This window comes from Malurus melanocephalus, unplaced genomic scaffold (genome assembly GCF_030028575.1).
Source record: "Malurus melanocephalus ecotype Western Australia unplaced genomic scaffold, MMel_1.1 scaffold_362, whole genome shotgun sequence".
NCBI classification, from domain to species: domain Eukaryota; kingdom Metazoa; phylum Chordata; class Aves; order Passeriformes; family Maluridae; genus Malurus; species Malurus melanocephalus.
In genome coordinates, this window is record NW_026623594.1 from 576,457 (window position 1) to 601,528 (window position 25,072).

Genomic DNA, 25,072 nt, shown 5'->3' on the forward strand with positions numbered 1-25,072 from the left:
CACAATTCAAAAATAAGTTCACAGGTTTCTCTTTGAAAGATACTTTGCCTTCCTTGAATTACAATCCTTTATTAAAGTATACACGTTCTAGGCCAGGGTTGTTCTCTYGGATCTTGGCTTGCAATTCTGGCTCCAAGCTTGATACCGACATGGAACTGCACAAAAGAAACAGTAAAGGGGTTACATCAAACAAGCACCAGAATGTGCAATAACGTGGACAATGCATCTGGTGAAACTTCCTGCATTGCCAAAAGAGTTTTCAGATATTTTTAAACATCTTATAAAGGGATGATACTCGCAGACCAGGGCAAGTGAATCCCTGCTCTAAGGGCAGTGGGATAGTCTATGGAGTCAGGAAATGGCTGTTGCTACTACAGTGAGGGTAAAGATCCACTTCATTGCTKAGGCTGTTGCTGGCAATAGAAACTTACCTTCCTAAAGGTGTTTTTATTCAATATAATGTATTTGCCTATTTACTTACTATCTGATTTTATTCAGCTGAATAAAAGGTTTGTTATGAGAGCTGGTTCACAGTAGAGTGAATTAAGCTGCCAGGTCATTTGAACAGCTGCAATTTCCTGAACACAGTTCAAGGTCTAATCTTCCTCTGAACTGGAGAGCCCTGGCTGAAATCAAGAACTGTACCATGTGTGCTGGGTTGGTTTGTCAAGTCATCTCCAGGTAGCCTAGTGACACTTGTTTACCACAGTTCTCTGTCCTAGGAGACAGATGGTGTCAGACAGCTTTGTTAGACTCAAACAACACTGAGAATTGGGTATTGTTTTCTGGAAGTCAAAAGCTGCCTCAGTTGTTCAGTATTTTAATGGACTCAGCTCAAGCTTGGATTGTTTAAGTTACAGCTGGCAGCTTGTTGAGTTTAGACAACCACTATTAAAATGAGAGGGACAGGTGCATTTAAGGCCCTGTCCCTATTACKGTTGGAGGTTAGGGTTTTTCCTTTTCTTTTAGGGATCTTTTTTCCCATTTTGTTGCAAAGGAATAATAATGAGCAGGTACTTAAGAGAGACAAAAGAAGTTGCTAAGCTCAGGGGAGGAGTTGCACTTCTCTGCTGCAAATTTTTCTGGGAAGAGCAGAGATGCCATGAGAACTGGGCTGGGGAAAGGGGAGCTGGGGCAGTTCCTGGTTCCTTTGCTCTCGATTTTAGACGAGGATGGCAGAGCTGCTGCCTTGAGGGAACAATTCTCTGCTGCCACCAGGCCCAGACCCTGCCGTTTCTCTGCCACTGCTCTGAGGTTTCTTTGTCACACTGTGTCTCGCACCACTGCCCTGCCGAGTTTCTGATCAGGACTTTGCTCATATCTGCTTTCCCAGCTTGCTACCCCGAGGTTCCTGTTACAGCTCCTGTTGCTCTCCGGAGGGGGCACCGGGGTCAGCTCCTCCTGTGAGYTCCTGAAGGAAGCTCTTTTCTCCATCCATTTCTGCGGGCTGGAGAGAGGGAGCCGGCCGGACTCTGCACCCACCCTGCCCCACCCGCAGCCCCCAGCACATCCACAACCTTACTGGAAATGAATATATTGAATATGAGTTCTATATGAATAGAACTCATCTTGAGCTGCTGGGCCTTGTAAACAACTATTATATATTACTGATGTATTAACACAGTTATTACTTCTCTGTATATTCTCTTGTTTGTCACCTTTGTAATATTGGAATTAAAACTGTGCTTGAGCAGGCAATGACCTTGTTTGTGTCTGTGCAGTAACAAATGGATCTCGAGTAACACTGAAATGAGAATAATTAACAGCAGTACCCACCTTTTCTGAGGAAACAGTGCACAACACAGAGGAGTTGCAAACACGAGACTAGAGGAGATAAAACCAGATTTACAATGTTTAGAGTGCTGAAGGAAAATTCAAAAATCTCATGCATGAATTAGGTAAAAAACTTTTTCTTTTGTACATTGAGGTAAAGTTYTATCAACTGCTTCTCACTCCACTGTACCTTCATTGATCTCCTCCATTGTAATCACTGATCTACACATAGCACTAAATGTATCAAGTCCATGCTCCCAAATGTGTCTAAAATTACCATTTGATGTTCTTACAGTGTTTTACGTTAGTGTGCAGGACAACAGAAAATGCTAGAATACAGCAAATTGAACCCTATTAACCAAATGTTTCAAGAATTCATCACCCTCCAGGATGAGATTCCACTGACTGTTTAGAGGTAGCAGCCAGAGCACCTTTTTTAATCAAACTGCCACATTCCTTTTTTTTTTGCCACTCCCTTTCTCCCTYCTGCTTTTCTTGGCAGCTTCCCTGCTAACGGCTTTTTTGTTTTTAACATGATATTTTATCAATTACAGAGATGGAAATAACTGCTGTGCCCTCATTAACTCTCTCAACCTTTTTTCCTTAAAAAAAAACCCAAAAAAACAAATATTGCTACTTTCTCAAAACCCCTACAAGGATCTCTTAAGATAGSAGACCCAACCCAAAGAAACCACTTACCAGATTCCAACTAATCCGACTTGAATGGGAGCGCTCATCCATGGAAATCTCTGTTGAAAATAAACCCCACATGGTGAATTAAAACATCATTTTTTCCCACTTCCCACCTTCCTGGAAYTCTTGTTTTGTAAGAGAYTGCACCTAAAAGACTCTCAGATGTGAAGGCAAAACCCTAATCAGCGTGGCTTCATGCTGAGCTCCAGTTTGAGAACCAAACTCCTTTGAAAAGCAGGAAATTCCCAGTGGATCAATGCACCCTGTGACCCTGAGGAAGTGTCCCTTAGAAACTCCAATGAGTGCTTGGCTGTTTGACCTGGACCTGAWCCTGGGGCTTTTCTTTGGTTTCCAYGAGCCCTCRGTAGCAACAGAGCTGAAATTTGGAGTGRTGCTGCCACACCTCTGAAGGGCACAGGGAGTTTTGCCAAGGCATTCCAAGGAAGAGGCATTCCAAGGTCTGGTTACAGCTCCTTCCCTTCAGTGGCATCAAATTGTTTTATCCTGCAACAGCAGGCACTGGCCATAAAAAAGGGAGATGCCAAGTCACAAGGTGAATCTGCCTCTCTTAGCCCTTTCTCCTGTCATCTGATTTCCCCTGATGAGCAGGAACTTGTCCCTGTAGCAACACTCCAGTTCTGCCAGAATTCACCTTTTATTGAGGGAAAGAAGGGTGGATGGATTGGGAAAACGAAGCTGAGAAAGCAACACATAACCCATGGATGCATTTTTAGCATATTCCTCATTAATTCTGTAACTTTTGCAGAACTTGAATATATGCCAAGAATTTTTTTTTTACAGGCTTTTAAATGATTTAGGAATCCACTCCCCCTCATTGGCAGAATTTTAGTCGAAATTCATTACTAATGAAGTAAACCCAATGGACACTGCTGCCTGTTGCTACATTAAGAGCAGGACATACACAGCTGCCATGAGAACACAAAGGGGATTTTAAAACAGCTCACGAGGTAAAAATCAATTGATAACAGTGGATGATGTTTTCAATAAAGATGATGCTTATTCCTGCAAGAAGAATTTCTCAAGATACAGAAGTTAGAGAGGAAAATGGTGAGCAAAAGCTGGGCACTGTTTGAGAGTGGAAGTGGACAAAGGAAATGTAGAAAGCTCAGGAGGAAAAGCTCAGGACTGAGAGTGGGAAAATGAGCCTGTGTGGCATAAAATTTCTCCAGCGCCTGAAGGAGAAGAAGGAGTGTGGAAGATTGCTTTACTTTTCCTTAATCTATTTTTTTTTCCTGGAGCCAATCTGTAATCCAGAAATGAGTGCAAGAAGAACTCTGCAATTCAGCAATAACCTGGAACAACAGATAACAAATGGGAATAACAACAGCACAGAGGGTAAAGAGTGCAGCTTTGCAGTTCTGGCATTTCCTAAACCCTTTAATTTGACCCTCTGAGGAGAAGGCAGGGACAGGGAAGCTGTGCCTTGCAGTGGGAGTGTGGGATCCAAGGTACCTAACAGAAAAGCCCCAGATACAATTTTATACCTGAAAAGGCTGTTGGAAGGTGTCCTGAGAGGAATAAATGGTTTCATGCCTTTGTCAGAGTTGGTCATTGATCTGAGACAGYGAGGTGTCTAATACAGACTCTTCAAAGAACATTTGAGTTTATGTGCTGGAACATTTTTTGCCAACTTRATCTGAATTACAGACTTTATTTTTCAAGAATGTTACCAGGCTGCACTAATCCACAAAGATGGATGGAAAAAGTAACTCTGGGAGGTCAGAATTAAGAACTAGGAGTTGCCCAGGGAAMAACGTAAAACAATAAAAACTCAAAYRCAGGCTGCAYRCCCCCACAAAGAGAGAAAATGGAGAAACTACAAGACAAAGAGCAGAAGAATTCACTGTGTTAGAGAACTGTCATTTCACTCCGGAAGAAGGCAGCTCCCAATGAATTAGGATTTAATTTCCAGATGTCTCTATGACATTTTAGTGGTTAGTGCAAACAGAGAAAATGGAGAAATGATAATTAAGCAAACAAAAGCCRTAAGGAGAATCAGCTTTTCTCTAACTGCCTCCTTTCTTTGTTCTATCTWAAAATCTGTCAGCTTTCCCAGGCCAGCTATGCCTGTTTTCAAAAAAAAAAATAAATAAAAGAAATGACAGTGAAATTAGGAATGCATGGAGGACTTCAGGGCATAAGGCATTCAAGAACAATGCTTGAAGAAAAAGGCTCCCTGTTCTGTTTTTGAATAACCGTTTTGAATACAGATTTTAGYTGCAGAGTAAAAGACCTCAGGGACCTTGTTTCAAGGATATATCAGGAAACTTCTAGAATCAACTTGGATGTTAATACAATATGCAGAACGGGAGAGAAACTGTAGCTAAAGCTGTAAGAGTAGTAATATAAACTAAAACTTCAGTGTTCATTCAAATTTTTGTAAGTTTCTATGGAAAAAAACCCCAATTTATTTCTTTCGGAGGAAAGTTACCTGTAAGTAAAATCTATAAACCCTCAGAGCAAGGTTGTTTATGGATCTTCCTGCTGCAGCAGATAAAATAACTTGGTTCTGCACAGAGCTGGTCAGGAGTATGGCAGCAGGGATAATGAAAATAGATATTATGCAGCTTAATCAATTACTGCTACGCTGCATAATTACATAAAATGGCCCCAAAGCTGCTGCTGAAACCTACAGCAAGAGAACATATTGAGATAAAAATACTTTTTCAAGGCAACTTTCTTTTTGAAGCAGTAAATACGTGCTTGTGTTCTACCAACAGTCTTGAGGCATTTGCTAGCAGTAACTTTTGGGAATGTTGTTAATTCACACTCATGCCTCGGTGCAAAACACTGTGGGAACGTGGGGGATGAGCAGGGCTACATGACCTACATCTTATTCCAAATATCACAGGATGACAGGCTGCTCTGAGACCAACATTCCAGGAGCATTTCCTTCTCTCTGCCTTACTGCAGGCCAGCTTTCTCTTTTCTTTTTATCATTTCACAACCATTTGCYTATTTTTTGGCCTTGTGTGTTGCTTAACGGGCTTTGGCAAGCAGTGAAGGAATTATTTCCAAGAGTGGCAGTGAAGGCCAGGGGGAGTGAGTTAGTGAAGCAGTGTGGGGTTGGGGTGCTGGGAGGGGATGGTGCTGCTGGAACTCCACGGGGACATGCAGAAGCTGCTGGTTAAAAATGCAGCTCATTCCTTAATGGGTTTAATACTAATTTCTACYAGGGGTTGCCACTGGCTACCTGCAGAGCAGGGCTTCACCTGGATTCAGTCTCTGAGCGAGAGGACAGGTGAGCATAAACGGTCAGGATGGTCCCAGAGACCACTGAGCAGTCACTGCAGAAATYGCTCATTTTTGCTGATCTGAAAAATTCACAACACCCTCATGTTGATGACACCACACAGAAAACCAACAGGTATTTGTCTCCAGACCCTGAGGATTGCTGCAACTTCTTCACAAATCCCATGTATTTGTCAGCTGAGTTGATAGCGTTGRTGACATTTCTCACATGTCAAATACATATCAAATATTTTTTTCTCTATTTTTTTTTTTTAAACAAGAGTTTATTTTCCAGGCAATGCATTCCCAAGAACACCACAGTATCACAARTTGTGGTGTGTTTGGATGCCCTGCAGGCTCACTTCTTCCAGGAGATAAAAGCAGCACACCCTGATTTTCACCCTAAAACTCAAATGACACATTTCCTGCTTTTACACTCTGAGCAAGAGTGTTTTCTGTTAACAAGTGGGAGGGAAGCAAAGCACTTTAGGGAAAAAAAAATTAAAATTGCAAGACAATCATAGAATGGTTTGGGTTGGAAGGGACTTTAGAGATCATCCAGTTCCACTCCTTTCACTACCCCAGGGTTGYTCCAAGCCCTGTCCCACCTCAAACACTTCCAGGGATGGGGCAGCCACAACCACCCCTGGAAATCTGTTCCTGACTTATAAACACAGAAACCCTTTCAAATGGGGCATCTAACTGGGTAATCTCACCCTGCACAAGAGACATGAAGGGCAGAAACAGTAAGAGATAAAATTTAAACACTTTAGAAAGCTTTATCTTAAACAAACAAAACCATTCCAAACAAAATCTTCCCCTGCTTGTCTTCCCTGTCTCCACACAAACTCTTCCAAAGGAGGGTCTGGTGACTCAGACCATGCTTTTTTTTTCCTAATTTTTTTCTAATAGGAAGGAGACATTTTCTTAGGCTTCTTGGGTGGGACTCACAGGCAGAAGCTTTGCCTGGAGCTACCAAATAATTAAATCAGTGATACCAGCAGTGAGAATGAAACTCCCTTTACTGGTAAAGAAATAAAGGGTTCCTCACCTGAGTATTACTCCCCTCGTGTTAGACAACCCTGTAACTAATTCCATTATTGTTCTTTACCCTCTCATGCACACACAGTGCATAATGTTGATGTAGGTTATGGATTTGCYAACACCAAGTGTTTTACTTTACGCTAAAAAGAATCTAGGAAATAAGTAATCTTTGCTGAAGAATGCCCTTTCTATGCCTACTCTGCAATTTACATTCAGCAAATGTTAAAAGATCATCTTCTAAAGAGTTTTTTACCATTACTTTTGCTTCCAAACTCAAATTGCTACTACAGCAGCTAACTTGAAAAAAAAACCAGCATTATTAAAATGTTTCGGTTTTACCCAATAAACTCCGTTTCAAGACTCAGTGCATGGAAGGTTTATTTCATAGGGGGAACTGTGCATTTTAAAAACAATTATAAAAGTAACAACGATGTTTCTATTTTCACAATGTTACCTTACACTGTGATAGAAAGAAACAAGTTATCTCTAAGAGAGGCAGAATGAAAGCGACAGCTGTAAAGCGAGTTCTGCAGGGATGTCCTCCCAGTGTTTGGGAAGCAAATAGGAAGATTCAGAAAGTATATTAAATTAATTAAAATATTGATTTAGGAGATGAAACACATATAGATAGATTAGCTGAGACTAACCTTTAAAAAGGCCTTCTTTTCCAATGTATTCATTATGAAKGGTGGAATTGCTGAAAATAAGATAAAAAAGGCATTAACTTTGGAGAGAAAGGAACTTTGTTTTCMTTTTCAGTTTAGCTGAACTAATACYATTACACAATTTTCACAGYCTTTTGTCATTCMCTGAGTTTTTCATTTCACATGGCCAACTGGATTGGTATTTACAGAGGTAAATTCTCCCAAAAAGCAAAACTTGGAATTTCACATGTAACCAAACCTGAGCTCAGTGACTGCACTGGGCAGAGCACCCAAAACAATTCCAAGCAAGTGGAATTYGCTCCCATTCCTTTGCTCTCTGTATCTTTTCTGCATCCCAAGCATCCCAGGAGCTTTTCTGCTGCACTTCAGAGCAACTCAGTGTGGATGTTTCCACAACTCCCTGGGGAGGCTCTGAACAGAAAGGCAAACACTGCCTGGGGAACTGTAAGAACTGTGAGGTAATTTGGCCCCCGAGGAAAATCACTGGGCTAGAACTGAATCTCTCTCACAGCAGGAACTGCTAATCAGGACTGCACAGGGTTTATCCTTACCCATGCCAGGAGAAGCCATCAGGATCCTGGATATCACCACCTGGGTGATTGCCTGCTGAGCTGCTTTGGATGAATCACCCAGTCTGTTTCCATTCTCATCCGTGACAGGAATTCCAAACTTGAGCTCCCTGTTGAATAAGGGGTAAAAAATAAAGCAGTGRTGGATGTGAATTTATTTATTCACKGGTTTTTCTTTGTCACCTTAGTCCMTTAAAATCATCAATTATAACAATTACCTATTTTATTTTATCAGTTAGTCTGTTTGCAACACTCTTCGGCACAAAAAAAATTCAAAAGGCAGAGAAAGACCAAGGAAAAATATGCTGAGAGGTTACCAACTGAATATCTGTAACAGCAATCTGCTGCTTGAATCTGTTCACAGCATTCCAAGGAAGATGTGCTTTTTCTGTGTTCCACAGAGGGGAGAGGTCAATTCACAAACTAATTCAGAAAAGTGGATTTTCTGGACTGCTCTGGAAGTGGAGGCTGTCCAATCTGACAGACAGCTCATGGAACACAGGAAGATTATTTTCAGTGTGATAAAACAGAAGGCTCTGTGAAAATTCCCCTCTGGCACTGAGTTGTCATTTCAACAATGGAGAATATACTTGAAAGTATGAAAGGAGGAACAAACCAAACTGTTTTTGTAACTGCATTATTCGCTATTAGATCTTTTGCTCAAGAGCAGGGTTAGGTGGTAAATTCATACTGGGAGAAGAAGAGAGAACAGCAGGTACCATGAGAGCTGCCTTTGTTCTTCTCTTCAGATTTTAGAAAAAATAAAATTCTACCACCGATGAACTTCCCTTGTAAATACAAACTCTAAATACTCCCTTTTTTTTTGCCCATAACATTGTGCTTTAATAGGATGCTTTTAATTTCCTTTTCCCTACTACTCCCTACTGACTTATTCCTAGTCAAATCACAACACAAAAAAAGTTTGTTTCTGACAAACTGCGTATTTTTGTCACCTCGATGATTAAACAGAACTGCAGAACCTGACTTCTATGACTAAGTTCTGCAGGTGGGATTTTGAAGCACCATTTTTGAAACGACTGTATTTTTCCAAAGTGTAGCTTGRTATTCAAAAGTCCATGTGATCAAAGTTTTGAAGGAACCAGTAATTGGTTTGAGATCCAAGCCTGAAGAACTCTTTGGATATTTATTTGAAGAGAAGAGCATGTTCTRTTTTATACCTGTTACAAACAACCAGTCAAAGCCTCATGCATGAGGTTTTTGCAAGGCTCTGGAACAAGCTAAAGATATAAAATGTGCTTTATTTAGCAGCATGCTGATTTACAAACTCAAAAACATCTTTTCTTCTAGCATGAGTGATCTTTGTTCTCCTTCCTACCTTTGTCTCATTAGTGGAATATTGATGCAGTTGGCAGAAGCAACAGCAGCAAAAGGAACAAACCTCCCTATAAGAGGCGAGACGCGCTGTAAAACACACAGAGAGGGGAAAAGAAGGAAAATAAAAATGTAGGTAATTATTGTCTTTATTGAAATGTTTCCTGTGCTAATGATAGATGAGACTTATTTCCTTTATATTAAAATTCWGTGAAAACTCACTGGTGGGCAGAGAACAAGAGTCAAACAAGAAAAAAGTAATAAATGCTTCTCTCCAGAGTGAGCAGTGGCAGGAGAGTGGAAAACCATTCTGAATTAGCATCACAGGGAAGTGTAATTACAACTCCAATTAAATTTTAAGTGCTATTAGATGCCTTGAGATGTGAAAAAGAAACAGGAAAAAAGGCACCTTATTAGACAGAGTTTGCATAAACCAAACATGGGCTGTTTGACAGATATGTACAAACCCATCTCCACAGGGAAAAAATAAGGTTGGGATCTAAAGAAAAGAGCAGTTATGGCAACTCCACAGAGGGAGCTGTGCACTACACAGATACACCAGAGGGGAAATGAGCTGTGAGCTTCTCACAGGACACCACAGTTTAGTAAGAATGGAAAAAAAAAACCCAGCAATACCTTTGCCAATGAATTAAGTCCTAAGGCTGTTGCGACAGCACCTGTGGTGGCAGAAACATAGGCTGTTCCCAGCTGGCTAAAACAGAAATGAAAATRTTTGCACATGCACAGCTACGTTCATGTCACTTTGAAAAAGAAATACATTTTACACATTATGCCCCCCCACTGGATGTTAAGAAGAAGTTTTTGTGCTACTGTAATAAGGTGGGGATGGAAGATCTAAAYGGAACACTGAATTAAACACTTTTATTTCACCAGCAGTAAAAATCATATTCAAACCACAYTGTAATACTGGATCAGGTTCTGCTGGTTGGGCATTGCTGCCTGTTCAGCATTTTCTCATGTGTCTGAATGAACACCTTGAAGGATTAGTTCTTATTTGATTTCCTAATTGCTTTMYCTAGTAAAATCAGTTTGGWTTTCCAAGGCCTTGTCTGTAAYAGTAATTAAAATCAACCATACCAARCCCCMYACACACAGACCAGCTRTRCTGCAAACACTCAWATCCARCCCMACCTGCCCCAAACCACACTTTACATACTCCCCAGCTAGGAGATGTCTGTAGGTGCTTGAACCCACAGTTTGCTCCCAGACACCTTTAACCAAGTCAGCCCCAAAACCAGAAAGTCRAGCCCTGCAATTCCAGTTTTCTATTCATAGAATCCCAGAATAGTTTGGGTTGGGAGGGACTTTAAAGTACATCCCATTCCACCCCCTGCCATGGGCAGGGACACCTTCCTCTATCCCAGAGAGCTCCAAGCCCCTTCCAACCCTGGATATTTCCAGGGATGGGGCAGCCACAGCTTCTCTGGGCACCCTGTGCCAGAACCTCACCACCCTCACAGCAGATTTTTCTGTTTATCCAACTAAATTTCCCCTCTTTCAGCATGGGATTTCTTGCTTTCTGCATCTATTTAGTCTCTTTTTTAGCCATCAAGCAGAAACAAGAATCAAGTAGACCAGATGAAGGAATCTCTTTTTGTCAATGAGCCCACAGTGTGGTGTGTGCTGGCACTGAGAGGGTGGCACAGTGACACAACTGAAGGCCCACACAAAATATCAGCTTAGAAATATCCTGGTATGACACCAAACTGATGAGGAACTTGCAAAAGCTCGACTGAGCCTGGCAGCATTAAGTCCTGCTCTGTTAAGTGCTCATGATCGAGGTGCTCAGGCTTGTCTTTAATGGCAGAAATGGAGTTTTTGGCTCTGCCATTCTCAGACTTCTCATCTGTGCATATCAAATTAATAATTAGGACAGAGGGCAAAACTAATTCCTGTCTTTCCTCAAACTTTAACACTCAACCATGCTCAAGAACAACAGAGAGCAACTTGGAAATTCATCAGAATTCTGTGGTTCAGTGCCTGACCTGAGACTGATTGGGGCATCCCCACTCCTGTTCGTGTAATTTACTACAGCATTGAAGGACTGGTTGACCCACTGCCAGAAAAGCACTGCTGGTGTCGTTCTGGAAAAGAGAAACAATTGTAATTATTACTATTATTATTATTAAACCCACAGGTGAATCAGCAGCACAGAAAAATGAGACAAATCAAGAACAGTCACCGCAAGCAGTAACCATGCTGAGGGTCTTTTTTATTTGAATGAAACAATACAGTCAGTGAGATACTGACCTGATAATAAAGAGTTTTTTCTAGAAGAAGAATTGAAAAATCACCTAGTTTTGAATSTGAATAATAGTGCAAAGGACAGGTGCAGAGCTGCTCGTGGTGTTTACATCATAACAGGACAAGCAGTTAACAGTGGGCAGTGCTTGGGAATGGGCAGCTGTGCTGAGAGTTTGATTCATGTTCTTGACTGCTCTTTAAGGCAGACATGTGTATTATAAGCACCATCCCAAACTGAGGTGTGTGTCAGGTGTTTGTATAATCTCAGCATCCAAAAGGCTGCTGCTGTTTCCTCTGAGCTCCCACCAGCTCCTGCATCCCGTGTCAAAAAGTATTTCTAACATCAAAGCTGCTAAAAGAGCTTCTGCTGTGAGCTTYGCTGTCCTGGGGATTCCAGAAGCACTGAGGAAATGCAGAGATCACAGGGGAGCTGGAGAAACTCCACAACCAATGGACTGGAGCATTCCCAGTACTCAGGTGGCACAAAGAACATCCTGCACCCCAACCAGGTTAGAAATTCCCAGGAGTCTTCTCTTTGTCCTCCACACAGATGGGATTTTGGAACATTTCCCAGAGGGAAAGTGGGATAGTGAAGGAGAGGGGCTAAAGGCTTACCTCTAAACTGCTTCTAGAGGGAACCTTAATGAGCACAAGGGAATGCAGAGAGAAAAGGAAGCAAAATTTCACATCTAAAAATATTTACAATAAATCTTTTGACAATATTATTCATTTTCTCTTCTCTAACTTGCAGGCAAATGTTTTATGTGCTATATTGCCATCACTCACCTGTAAAAGGTCATCATGCAGCCTGTGATAGTCATGTTCATGGGCACCTGGGCGGACATTCGGCCGATCAACACCATCTTCTCCCCGGTGTCTGGGTGAAAGGCTGAATCATAAATGTATTTTGCTCTCCACAACTCATCTTCTGTCAAGCCAGGTGCCACAATACCTTGTCTTGGGACAGGTTAAGAAACAAGACATCAGCAAAAAGCACAACTGTTATAAAATGCTCCGAACTCCCGTGAGTGTTGTGGCATCAGAGCATTCAGGGATATTCCCTGATAATTGAGACTCACAGATAGCCTGGACTGGTAAAATAAAAAGAATTAAAACTCCCAGCAGTGTTTATGTTGGCTGAGTCAATTTATTCAAACCTGTACTAGATCTCAGAGCCAAAATGTAGAGCCAAAATGTAGAGCCAAAATCTCTGGAATCATTAGTGTGAAACTTTGAAAATTCATTTTGAGAGTATTTAAGAAATCCCTTGCTCCAAACAATGCTACACATAAGAGGAAGTTTAAGCTTTTTTGTCATACTAACTATTTTCARAATTAGACATTTCTGTATTTCAGAACCCTAAACAGGGGCATAACTTCCCCCCATCCATTAACAAATTTGATTTAAAAAATAAAAGGGTTTCAAGCTCTGAAGTAAGAATGAGAAGTGGTGCAATGAACAAAGTRTTTTAAGTGTTTTCTTTTAAATATATCACCATATACTTATAATTAACTCTTGGGCCAGTAGTAGAAGTAGTCAATGTCATACCTGTAATCATGCACAATTTTTCTTGCATTTTCCAGTTTGGCATCAGATAACAAAATATTCCTGGGRTCTGTTACAGTGAAGAAGTGATTGGCTCGTCCAACAAAAGTGCTTTGATCCCATCGGGGCTCCTTGATGTTAATATTTAATGGTATATCTGCTGACATCTTCAAACGCTCTGCCAAGGAAACATCAACATTTGCAATTCAAAATTCCACTGATTTCTTARCATATCTATAATCTGCAAGATGAAAAATGGCCACATTTAGAGTAAAAAACCCAGAGAACAAACAACCGACCATTCRCAGAAGTGAGGTTTAAAGGAGCAAATCTACAGAAATGCTTCTGTGTCCAATGCCCCAAAACATTTATACATTATTTGTTACATTTGCATAAATACCTGAGGATGAGGCAGATTCAAAGCAATTATAGAAATTTATTAATGAACAGACATACWAAACAACAATATACTAATCAGAAAATGCTTCACTTGAGTAGTGAATTATTGTTTGYTGAAAATAATGTATTGAAGGGAAGGAGGAATGAACTATTTTAAGAGATGCCCGAAGTGCTATAAAGTGCAGTGACAGATGAAATATTTAATAAAATCCAGTTAACTTCTCTGGCATAGCAAAATAAACCAAAAATTAGGAACACAAACCCACCAATTAATTTTAATAAATGTTTTTTCTCTAAACCTATATTTTAACAAAACAGAGATTATATAATGCAACAATTTGCCACATTATGAACACATGACCAGATCTCCTAACGATACTTCAAAGAGGGTGAAGAACTACAGTGAAGGACAATGAACTAACAGACTTGTGCATTTGTGGGGCCCAGAAAAGTAAAAATTACTTCAGGATGACTACATTGACTTCAACATCTAATGATATTTAACAACCAGTTTAAAAAAAAAATCCTCTTCCAAATAATGCCTGCTCAAATGGCAGAAGGAAATCGGATCTATATAAATATATATTTATATATTTATACATTTAGATCCAATTTTAGATGATCTTTAAGGTCCCTTCCAACTCAAACCATTCTGTGATTCTATGATACCAGAAGGCTAATAAATGTGGTAYAGTTGGGGAAACCAATATTTTCATCCTTCTTCCATTCACATTTCTCTCTCTGTTAATATCATTGTAAGCACTGTTTATTAGTAGGATTATTTTCATGTGATACACCTCTCAACCAKRCACGYTGCAGGATGAACACAGACCWTRRRAATGAAAAAAAGACTCAGGACAGATTTGGAGAACAGATTTCTCATGCMCAGGATCTCAACAGGGGATGCTCCTTAGGTTTCTTTTCCCTTTCTTTCGCTTTACCATTAGAAACACCCTCCTGTGAGCAGAGCTGTGAACTCGCAGTCCATCTTCTGGTCTAAAACGGGAACTGCTCGTTTTGCAAAGCCCTATGAAGGCTTTATTCAAAYCCTCTTTTCCACCAAAATAAAGATAAAACTCAGGACATTACAAGTGGTAACTCGTTCTGTGACTGCTTCCCTTATTTATAGGAAAGTCCAAGTGTAAATATTTTTATAATTAAATGATCCATTTCATTAAGAAAGATTAAAACTGCTTAGGATAGCTTATGATAATCTGGTTAAAGCTGTCTAATGAATGCTGAATAAAGCAGTGCATACACACAAGCTTTTTTTCTCTTTATTATGGTGAGTTCTTCCTTTTCACTCTGATGAGCATATAGATTACTGGGCTCCCTGTGAATTCCCTTCATATATCTCTGATACAAACTCAAGCCACTTAATAAMAAGAAATTAAAACATTAAAGATCTGCCTTGACTGCAGATGCCTCATGGTTCAATCACGGATTTTCTCAATCTGAAACAATCAGAAAAGGTGGATGTACCCAACACAGAAGATTAAACACATTCACATCCTGCTTTTATCCCCTCCCCACTTTATCTACTCAGTGCCTGCTCTGATGCTCCTTGACCCACGAGTGCTGATGGAATTTACTGCCTGGGCAGGAAACTGGGGAGGAATAACCCAAACTGGGGGAGCTCCAGGGAGCAGCTCTGGGAGCSCTGCTGGACAATGGGCTGTGACCAGCAGGGTGAACTGGACACCAAAAATGCCCATTTACAACTTTTCCAGCAAAATGTTTTTACAACAAAAGCTCCAACTCTTGTTTTACAGTGACTGTATGATGCTACTCATGACTTGCCAGACCCTATGAATAAATGCTGAAAAGGGAAATAAATCCCATAAAACAAAAACGTAAGCTAATGAAATCTAACATACTTCAAAGGGCTCCTCTTGTAAAACAAAATGTCCAACTATAAAGTAAAAGTGGTGACTGGACAAAAAATGATTTCATCAATATATTGTCTAACAGCCACAGAATCATCATCATAAACTATATGGCTTTTTTAAAATTTCATTTTTAATTTAAAGTGAGACTGTAAAACTGCAAGAAATAGGTGCAACACCCTCAATTTAAGTTGCTGCAACAGTATTTTACCTACCTGTCACCTTAATTTTCAGATCCAATTTCAGAGGGGTGCTGCTGTTTGCATAATCCATTCAAATACCCCATAACAAAAGCACTGTAATAAAACTACTTAAGGTTTAATTATTATTTTAACTACAATGCTTTGTCAAGGSTGGAACTCCACTACCTTCAGTGATATAATTTTCCATCTGTACTAAGTGTGCCCAAGATTTAAGTTCTCATTATCCATAGTTGAATTGGGTAAAGAAAAAAGTATATTACATTAGGGTTAAATTGAATTTAAATAAATCCATCTGAACCTTGAGATAAGTAGAAAGTTTGCAAGGGAACTGGAAGGTGAAAGCACAATAAAGATAAAGACAAAGATAAAACTATTTGCTTTGTTACAGTCAACTAATGAAGGCAAACTACCTAACCATTAATTAATTAGTTAAGATGCCTATATATGTAAATATCTGCATTTATTGCTTCCATCTGCTGCCATCCTGTAAGTACCAACTTATCCTGAAATAGGATAAAATTTTTAATCAACAGCACCTTAAATTTTAAGGTRGAAGCAGCAAAATTGCCCAGGCTGATATTGAAACAACTCTTCTCCACAAAGAGTGCCATTAACAGAGGATTTGGGAAACAAWCWGAATTTTACAAACACATTAGCTTTYGTAATAATCTGTAYTGAAATGTCACTTTGASGTTATGTTCACACAGGAGGATCAGCAGGACTGAAGAGGATAAGAAATGACCCTGTAACGCAGTCAAACAATTAACAACTATCACAGAAAACAGACAGTAAGAGAGAGAACAATTCATATTTTCACTATTTCACATAACAGATCAATTAGAAAGGTATTTAATAGAACCACTTGTACCTGGAAACCCTGCAGCTGTTTCCCCCAGAGAATTAAACCAGCAATAAAGGACGGACTATGCTCTCTGGCACATTCATATCACTRAACCCTTTCAGTTTCCAAACTAGAGCAGCTGTATCCAAACTSCCCGTGGAGAAGAGCAGCTAAATCCTGCCTTGTGCTGCCGGATTGTCTGGCTGAGCATCAGCAGTCCCGGGTAAAGCTGGGTGAACACTAATGGGGGATGGCATTCCCGTGACCAGGGACATTTTTTGGCACTGTTTRTCTCCCCAGCAGTGACACTGAGGTTTGATTATCCACGTGTTCCACACTGGATACACTCTTTTCATGTATCAAGTTTTCAGAGTCATAACTCACAGCGAGTTCATAAAGTTTTTCCTGAACTCCTGACTGTGTTTTATTCCTGTGAGGAAAGGCTGAAGGAATTGGGATTGTTCAGTCTGGAGAGGAGAAGCTTTGGGGTGACCAAATTGTGGCCTTCCAGTACTTAAGGGAGCTCAGAGGAGAGATGGAGAGAGACTGTTTACAAGAGCCTGGAGTGACAGGAGAAGGGGGAATGGCTTCAAACTGTCAGATAATAGGGTTAGATTGGATTTCAGGAAAAAAACCTTCCCTGTGAGGATGGGGAGGCCCTGGCACAGGGTGCCCAGAGAAGTTGTGGCTGCCCCTGGATCCCTGGAAGTGTCCAAGGCCAGGCTGGATGGGCTTGGAGCACCCTGGGATAGAGAAACGTGTCCCTGCCCATGGCAAATTTCTTGCCCTCTCTGATCAGATGGAATCATCTGCCAGTTCATGMTCTAATGTTTAATACTAATATTAACTGGAGGGAATAAAGGGCTTAAGAATAAGTGAGAGTGGCCTCTCTCAACACAACAATTACAGACAAAATCTGCACAAAGTCTGACCAACAGTTTTGGTACAAAGGCTACGTTTAGATTTTCCACAGAAGCAGCAATAGCAGGAGACTTTAAACCTCGTTTAAAGGTTAACAGTAGTTGYAGCAATTGTACAAAATGCAGATTCAGGAGTTATCAGGAGTTCAACTCTCTGCTGTTCCTTTTCAAAGTTCATCTTTCAAACATCACACTGAAGGTCATGTAAGCACTTTTCAAACCAAAGCAACACTAAAAGAGTAGCAACTACAATTTAATTTATTTCGGACAGTAACAAACCACCCAATTTTGAACAACCCAGATATCTGATCACTTATTTTACACCGTGTTGCATGCCGAATAACCCAGATGGGCAAATGATCCGGGAAATTCTGGGCAACTTAAACTTATGCAGCACTGCACAAATGAAAAAATGCAGCTTTGCTACCTTCCTTGGAACCATTTCTATTTTCTTATGTTACTGACACCTTGTATTTTAACCCAAGCCTTGAAAAACACCATTACTAAGAATTTTCRTCAATTTCTTTACAGTATCATCTAAAATTGGGACCAGAGTGACAGAAAAGGAAATTTCATGATGATGTAACTGTGAATCCAGGGAGAAGTCTAAAGAGAATTCTACACCCAAAAGTGGAGCAGATAGAACTGTGATAATGCTCAATGCGACATTTGACTTGTGAGTGCCCAGTTCCCAAAATGCAAATTCTGTTACAAAGCACAGGATGTGCTGGGTTATCCAGCTTAAAAGAGAATTCCAACCAGCCTGCACAAATGCTGAAAGAAAGGTACAATTTTTTTTCAAAGGTGGTGTCCTTCACCAGGATTTAGACCCATAAGTTCAGGTGATGTAAAGGTGCTCAGGGCAGATAATGATTCACAAAGTATTCTAGAGGTAACTAAGAATTCTTTCTTTAAAAAACAAGAGTGAGGCTTTTCCCTGGAAACCCAGTAAAAATAGAAGGTAACAGCAGAACCTCTTTCTTCACAGAATTCTTTASGATAGGAATAGTTCAAAAGTTAGAGCCAGGTGCTGCTGATATTTCATGTGCAGACTCACTGTGAGAGACAAAAATAAGATTTGACACACTTAGCTCCCTACATCTCCATTCTTTAAAGCTGTTCTTTAAGAGCCTGATGTCCAGCTGTCAGTGCCTTGTTCTGGGAAATGAGATTCTGCCTGGAAAATCCTGAGGTAGAGAAAGGCACCTGCTGTTACAAAATGGGGAGAAGAGGTTCTTCCTCTGACACATTTATAAACCAAAGTGCCCATGGCTGCTTGTTTTTGTAGGGCTGAGTTCTTCTGAAACATTTCCCATGCCACTTTTCATCTGAGAGAAATACTCAGGGGTCCTGTTGGGCCTTTTTATTCCTCAAGTATCACACTGTTTGTTTTTTGGGGCTCCTTTGTCTGAACAAACTCAATATTTTTTGTTTCCAATGACCAATTTTCCACAATGCCCACCCAAAGAGCTGCTGTGTTGGCTKAGGAGAAAAGACAGGAAATAAACCTCCCTCTGATTAGGAAAAAAAATGACCTGTTCTACTTGAAAACTACAACACACTGGCAAAGCAACAGCARAAAGGCAAACCCATGTTTTAATTGCTCTGGCAAAGAAAAGAACACAAGAACTTCTCCAGGGATGTCAGTCATGGCAGTTAATTAGTTCAAATGGGAACTAACAGACTTTTCGGGGGGAAAAAAGCACTTTTGTGTGGTGGCAAAAGAGCACATGTAAGACTTATCAGAGTCTGGAAGCARCAGTATTCCTCTATTTGAAGCACATTTGCTGCCACAGTCTGAAATAAGCAGCACAGCTGATGACTGGGAGTCTGATGCAATGTACTTACACCAAATGTTAAAGCCACTTGCCAAGTTTTTTCTTTCCCAAAGCACCTTCTACCAGTAAAATGCCTACTTAAATCACCAGGGGGGAAAAAAAAAAAATCTTGTCTGCACTATGATTTTTCCTACTGCAATCCTAAATGGAATACTGGAGAAGGCCAAGCATGACAACACTACAAGATACTTTTTTTTTTTGCTTATAAATGTACATCCCACTTGTAGCCTAGCAACAAAAGCAGCAGCCTGGGTGAGATGAGCCTGCTGCTGGGGCTCTCTCCTCAAAACAGGAGCCATCTTTGGCGTGTAACTTGACCAGAGATTTCATCATTCTGCATTAAAGCCAGCTCCAGATGTTAGAGATCCCTGCAGCCAGCTCAGCAGGGCTGGCTTTGCTCTGCCACCTCCTCTCCCACTTCAGGAGGCACGGCCAGACACACCACACGTGTTCACCTCATCTCCACGTAAAGAAAAATAAACCTCCTTTGCTAACCGAGGTTAGTGTAACCTTTCATTTCAGTCCTGACTGCTGCAAGCTTGTTTCTGCTCCTTRTGTTTTAACCCCCACCAATAAACTGCAGTAGGTTCGGCTCTACCCCAGGTGTGCTCATGGCCCTCTTCTGTACTTTTTCACTATTTCATGTATCTTCTTCCATATAGGAGATATTTTACTTGCATATTGTTACAAAGCCAATCTTCACCCCCATACCATTATAATAACAACAAATTATTCATAATTCAATCAAAAAATTATCAATACTCATAATTAAAATTTCTGTCTCTGGCTATCAGAGTCTGACCTTGGAGTTATTTGGCGTGTTCCTCGCCTGGAAAGGATGACCCTGCAGCAGGGAGGTTTGTCTCTCGCAGGCCTGGAATCTGTGCCGCTGTCACGCAATGCCTGTGACTCAGAGCCCTGCTCAGGGGACAGCAAGCGGTCAGAGGCAGATTTTGGGAGGGAGTGGGAACGCAGGGAGCGGTGATGTGTGCGGGGGGGAGGGGGCTGTGGCAGCCCCACAGTGCTGGCTGTCTGCACTGCCATGCCCAGCCCTGCTCCTGCAGGGACAGGGGGGTGACACGTGGGGCTGGAGCCCTGGGCAGGTGACACGGGTGACACGGGTGACACGGGTGACACACACAGAGCCGGGCCCTATGGAGGGGATGGGCTGACATCTGGGGCTGGACCCCTGTGGAGGGGACAGACTGACAAACAGATCAGGGCCTCTGCAGGKTGACAGAGGTGACACGGGGGGCTGGTCCCCTATAGAGGGGCCGGGGTGGCATTCGGGGCTGGACCCCTGTGGAGGGAGCTGGGGTGACAGATGGGACTGGATCCCCGTGGAGGGGATGGATGTGGCARACGGGGCTGGACCCCTTCGGTGGGGAGAAGCATCACAAACAGATCAGGGCCTCTGCAGGGCGACAGAGGGGACAGATGGGGCTGGGTCCSTGCGTTGGGGATGGAGCAGCACGGGGGGCTGGCTCCCTGTGGAGGGGGCTGAGGCGGAGCYGGGTCCGTGCCCGGCCGCCAGCGCAGCACCGGGAGCGCCGCCGGCCCCGGCTCCTCCGCCCGTCCCCGCCGCAGCCCATCCCCGGGGCCCGGTACTCACCCGGCCGCCGGCCCCGCGCCGCCCTGGCCCCGCTGCCCGGAAGAGCCTCGCTCGGTGCCGCGGGCGAGGGGCCGGGGAGGCGGCGGGGCCGCCCCGCTCCGCTCCGCAGCTCCGCCCCGGCGGGGCCGGGCAGGGCCGGGCTGTGCGGGCACCGCCCGGGGCCGCCGCTCCCAGCTCCGCCCGCTGCCCTGCGAACGCTCAGCCGCGGCTGCCTCGCGTTCTCTCACGGTTAATGGCATTAATGGTTTAATAGAATATTCCGTGCTGGAAGGGACCCGCTGGGATCGTCAAATCCCGGCTCTGTACAGCCCCAACAATCCCACCGTGTGCCTGAGAACCCTTTCCAAACAAACGCTGCTTGATCTCTGTTAGGCTTCCCTGGAGAGCCCAGCCACCCTTTGAGTGCAGAACCTTTTCCTAATTTCCTCGCCTGACACCGCTCCTGCCGTTCTCTCGGGTCCTGTCACTGCTGCCCCTCCGCTGCCCCTCCCGAGGAAGCTGCAGATCGCAACATCACAAAATCACAGAATATTCCGAGTTCTAAAGGACCCCCGAGGAAGCTGCAGACCACAACATCGCAAAATCACAGAATATTCCGAGTTCTAAGGGACCCCCAAGGATCACCGAGTCCAGCTCTTAAGTATGGCCCCGAATGGCCCATGCGGGGATCATGATGAGGTCTCCCACATTTCCTCCAGGCTGTCCTGGATTGGGATTGTTGCCACAGGGTTATTTTCAGAAACCCAAGGCACACTAACGCCCCCAAACCTGGCGATGAGGGACAATAACGTGCCGCGTGTAAGGACAGCGCCGGCAGCTCAGGAGGCTGCTCTGAAGGTCGCTCAAGTACGAGCGCTGTCACATCGCTCACGCCTAAAAGAGGAGGTAAAAAGTGCCTTAGCAGCCAGATAAGGAGCATCCGCATGTCACCGTCACCCTCCGCTCGAGCGGGACATCCCCAGCCTGGCTCCCAGCTCCTAACTCTGGTGTCTGCTGCGGGCTCTGGGAAGGCAGCAGTTTTCAGGGCAGGATGTGCCTTCATCTCATTTCAGCAATYCCAAGCCTCTGCAATGCCAGTACTGATGCTCTGGATGCAGTTGTGGAAGAGAAGCGGCACTGGGACAAATGGTGGCCTCCCCACTSTCATTTTCCTTCTTTCTGTTATTGCCAGGGKTGGCTGGGCTGCTGTGAAAATAGAAACACTCAGGAATTTCAAACCTTCTGATTTGTTTTTTTACTGCCCCTGACGTTCACGTGAGTCCTGTGCTCCCTCCCCTTGGTCCGCTAATTCCAGGTGTCCCTGTGCCTGTCCGGGGCACAGGGATGGGGACCTTTGGGATTGGCGGGGACACGGCCACAGCACCGGGACACAATTTATGTATTTTCCTGCTAAAGTCTAATTTTTTAAAATTTTGTCAGTTAGATCCCAGTCTCCATGAGCACTAACAGATCCAACACTGATACGTGTGTGGTGGTATCATGATGAGGCCATAACATTTGTTGCCAAAAAACAAGGCAATGACTGAGCAGAAAAGACACCTTGTTCAGAAAATGGAAACAGCTGCATGTTGTGCATAGAAATAAATCAGTTGTTTTTGGGCATAACTGGTGTTATTTTTATGGTTTGCATTCCAAGCACTGATGTTTTCTGCCTCTAATAATTTTCTTGTATGCCAAAGGTACCAACTTGTTAATCTGATTTAAAACCACACATGGACTTTTCTTCACGTCCCAGTTGAAATTCTGCTTGCAGAGTATTTAATGTGGATATATGAATACCTAAATTCTTTCTCTGGGTTGCTACATGCAAAGCTGTGTGAGTTAATCATTTGCTCTGGGCTCTGTGTGGCTGTTCAAAACCATCAGTGCAGATGGTTTTGAACAGCCACACAACTTCTCTTTCACTAGACGAGTCATTTCTGCCWTTGCTGAGTAACAAATCTGATATTTTGCCATGAATTCTGAAAAGGCTCGAGATGGCTCTGAGCAACCACTGCCAGTTACTCATGAGCTACATACTGAAAGGCAAATGGGAGAATATGGGTAGTCACAAAGAATATCTGATCTCTGACCACGTGTCCTTTTTCATCTGCACTGATTTTCACACTAAAATGTTTTTGGCTGTATTCAAAATGTATGGCTGGATTAATCAAAGAAACCCTACCCCAGCTCCTTTTGAAGCATTCCTTTCAGTTGCTTTATTTCCCAAGGAATATATTAATAAGATTCCTGCAAACTCCCAGATGCATTTATTGAACTAGGGATGAATTTAACCATCTGCATGTTTYCACCTGGAAGAATTCCCAGATTGCAAAAGGGCAAATTCTTCCCTACACTGACAAAAAAGGAGGATTTCTGTTCCTCTACAATTATCACCTCATTTAAGAAATGAGTTTTATTGTATTTGCTTTCCTCTATTCCTAAGTGAGCATTATTGTTTTTTATATTTTTCTCCATTTCAAATTGGCCCTGGCAATCAAMTGAGTAAATGAAGAGCTSTTGCACACGCTTTTATGAACAGAARTGTCCTGTAAGTGGCACTGCAGGACCGGGAATTCCAAACCCTGGATTACAAACAGCACAGTCAGAGGAAAAGCAAACGTGGGAGACGTCAAGACTTTTCTGCTCCATGAGAAAAGTAGTTTTAGAGCTGTGGGGAATGATGAGATGACAATTCTGGAGGCACAGTGCGAGGATCTGGGGTATATTCAGCTGCTGGCTCTGGAATATTCTGTCAGGAGCTGGCCTTGGCACCAGGCTGGCTGTTATCAGGGGTTTGCCAGAAGGAACCATCAACATTTCTGGGAATTATTCATCAGCATTCCATGGGAGGTGCCTGTCAAGGCTTCGTGCTGGGTTTTGCTGTCAGGAGCAGAATGCCGGGCGAGGTGAACCACGTACATCCAGCATTYCCTGTGGTCTCCTGACCTAATGTAYRYTAATTTTATGTAGAGAATCYARACTCCAGACTACAAGGGACATCAGTGCAGTCTGAGGGAGTTCAAGGATTGTTTCTATAGATGAGCCAGAGACTTCTGTGAGTCTGTGTCAGTACATCAAAAACCACCACCCTGTTTTCCCAGTCTCGGCTAATAAGGAATAAATTATTACCTTGGGGAATTTGATCAAACAGGCAAGTAACACAACATTTTTTTTTGCAGTATAAATTGTAACAAAACTCTTACATAAGCTGATAGAGTGTTACTTACAAAATCACTTAAATGCTTTGGCTCCATCTGCAATATTTGAACTCAGTTCCAGGTTACTCATGCTCTACTGTGCCAAGCTAAATTAAWGCATACTCAATTTTCCTCTCTCTCTAGATGCACAGTTGTATYGGATAAGAATGGAAGGGAATAAAAATGAGAAGCCAATCTGCATTTAGAAAGGACATAAAGCTGTGTTTAAAAGGATAAACCAGCCTTTTAAGGGGATTAGGAAGCCATTTCCTCTGTGATGTAGCTATTTTACAAATGTCTCATGTGGGATCATTGCTGCCATGAAAGATCTGTGCCAGCTGCTCTTGGCCCTTGACCAGGCAGAGTGATCTGGGATGTCAAAATACCCCTGTGGGGACAAGAGGAGGTGTGGGAACATCCCACAGGACACRGGGTCTCACAGCTCCTTCAAACAGAGCTGACAATTTGTTTTCATCACTGTCTAGGGACCAGATATTGCTGRATCATTTTACTTTCACCTCTTGAGCCTTTCCTGTGGCTTTATAAAGCAGTTAAAAATATGAATTCAAGGTGTGTCACCACAACAGTGACAAAGCATGTCATGTATGAAAAAACAGGACACCACAGGACAACTGGGAATGGCATTTGGGATGTCACAACACACAAGGAACAACACCTGACACTGTGCCACAGCCCGGTGGATATACCTGAAAGCTGACAGAAATGCCCASAGAGCAGTGAGAGATTCATAGTGGCAGGAAATTCCTGGAAATCTATGGAATATGTCTAGAAAAATGACGGAAAGTCCTAGGAAACCACAGGGAACTCATGGAAAAATATGGGAAATTCTTAGAAAGGACAATTTAATTCCTAGAAAGCTGTGGGAGGAGTCCAGGAAAACAAAATGCGAGTTCTGAGAAAATTGGGTACAAATTTTCAGGAAACTGGAGGGAATTTCCTGTGAAGTAAGGAGGAATTTCTATAAAGCAGCAGAGGAATCCTAGAAAGAAAGGCACAATTCTTAGAAAGCTGTGGAAAATTTCTAAAGAGCAGAAG

At 42.5% G+C, this 25,072-nt stretch overlaps 1 protein-coding gene across 2 annotated transcripts; it reads right to left on the reverse strand.

The window, feature by feature from the left end:
- Positions 1-40: 40 nt before the first annotated feature.
- On the reverse strand, positions 41-20,938 carry SFXN1 (sideroflexin 1). Of its 2 annotated transcripts, XM_057378484.1 has the most exons (12): positions 20,838-20,938; positions 20,028-20,143; positions 13,142-13,316; positions 12,380-12,550; positions 11,335-11,433; positions 9,965-10,040; positions 9,333-9,418; positions 7,979-8,106; positions 7,410-7,459; positions 2,473-2,522; positions 1,777-1,824; positions 41-155 (listed from the first exon to the last, which is right to left on the reverse strand). In XM_057378484.1, the coding sequence occupies exons 3-12, from the start codon at positions 13,303-13,305 to the stop codon at positions 59-61; spliced, it is 969 nt and encodes a 322-aa protein (XP_057234467.1). In that variant the 5' UTR covers positions 13,306-13,316; positions 20,028-20,143; positions 20,838-20,938; the 3' UTR covers positions 41-58. The 2 variants fall into 2 exon arrangements, with proteins under 2 accessions (XP_057234467.1, XP_057234468.1); XM_057378485.1 differs by lacking the exons at positions 20,028-20,143; positions 20,838-20,938 and adding an exon at positions 16,495-16,567.
- Positions 20,939-25,072: the final 4,134 nt, after the last annotated feature.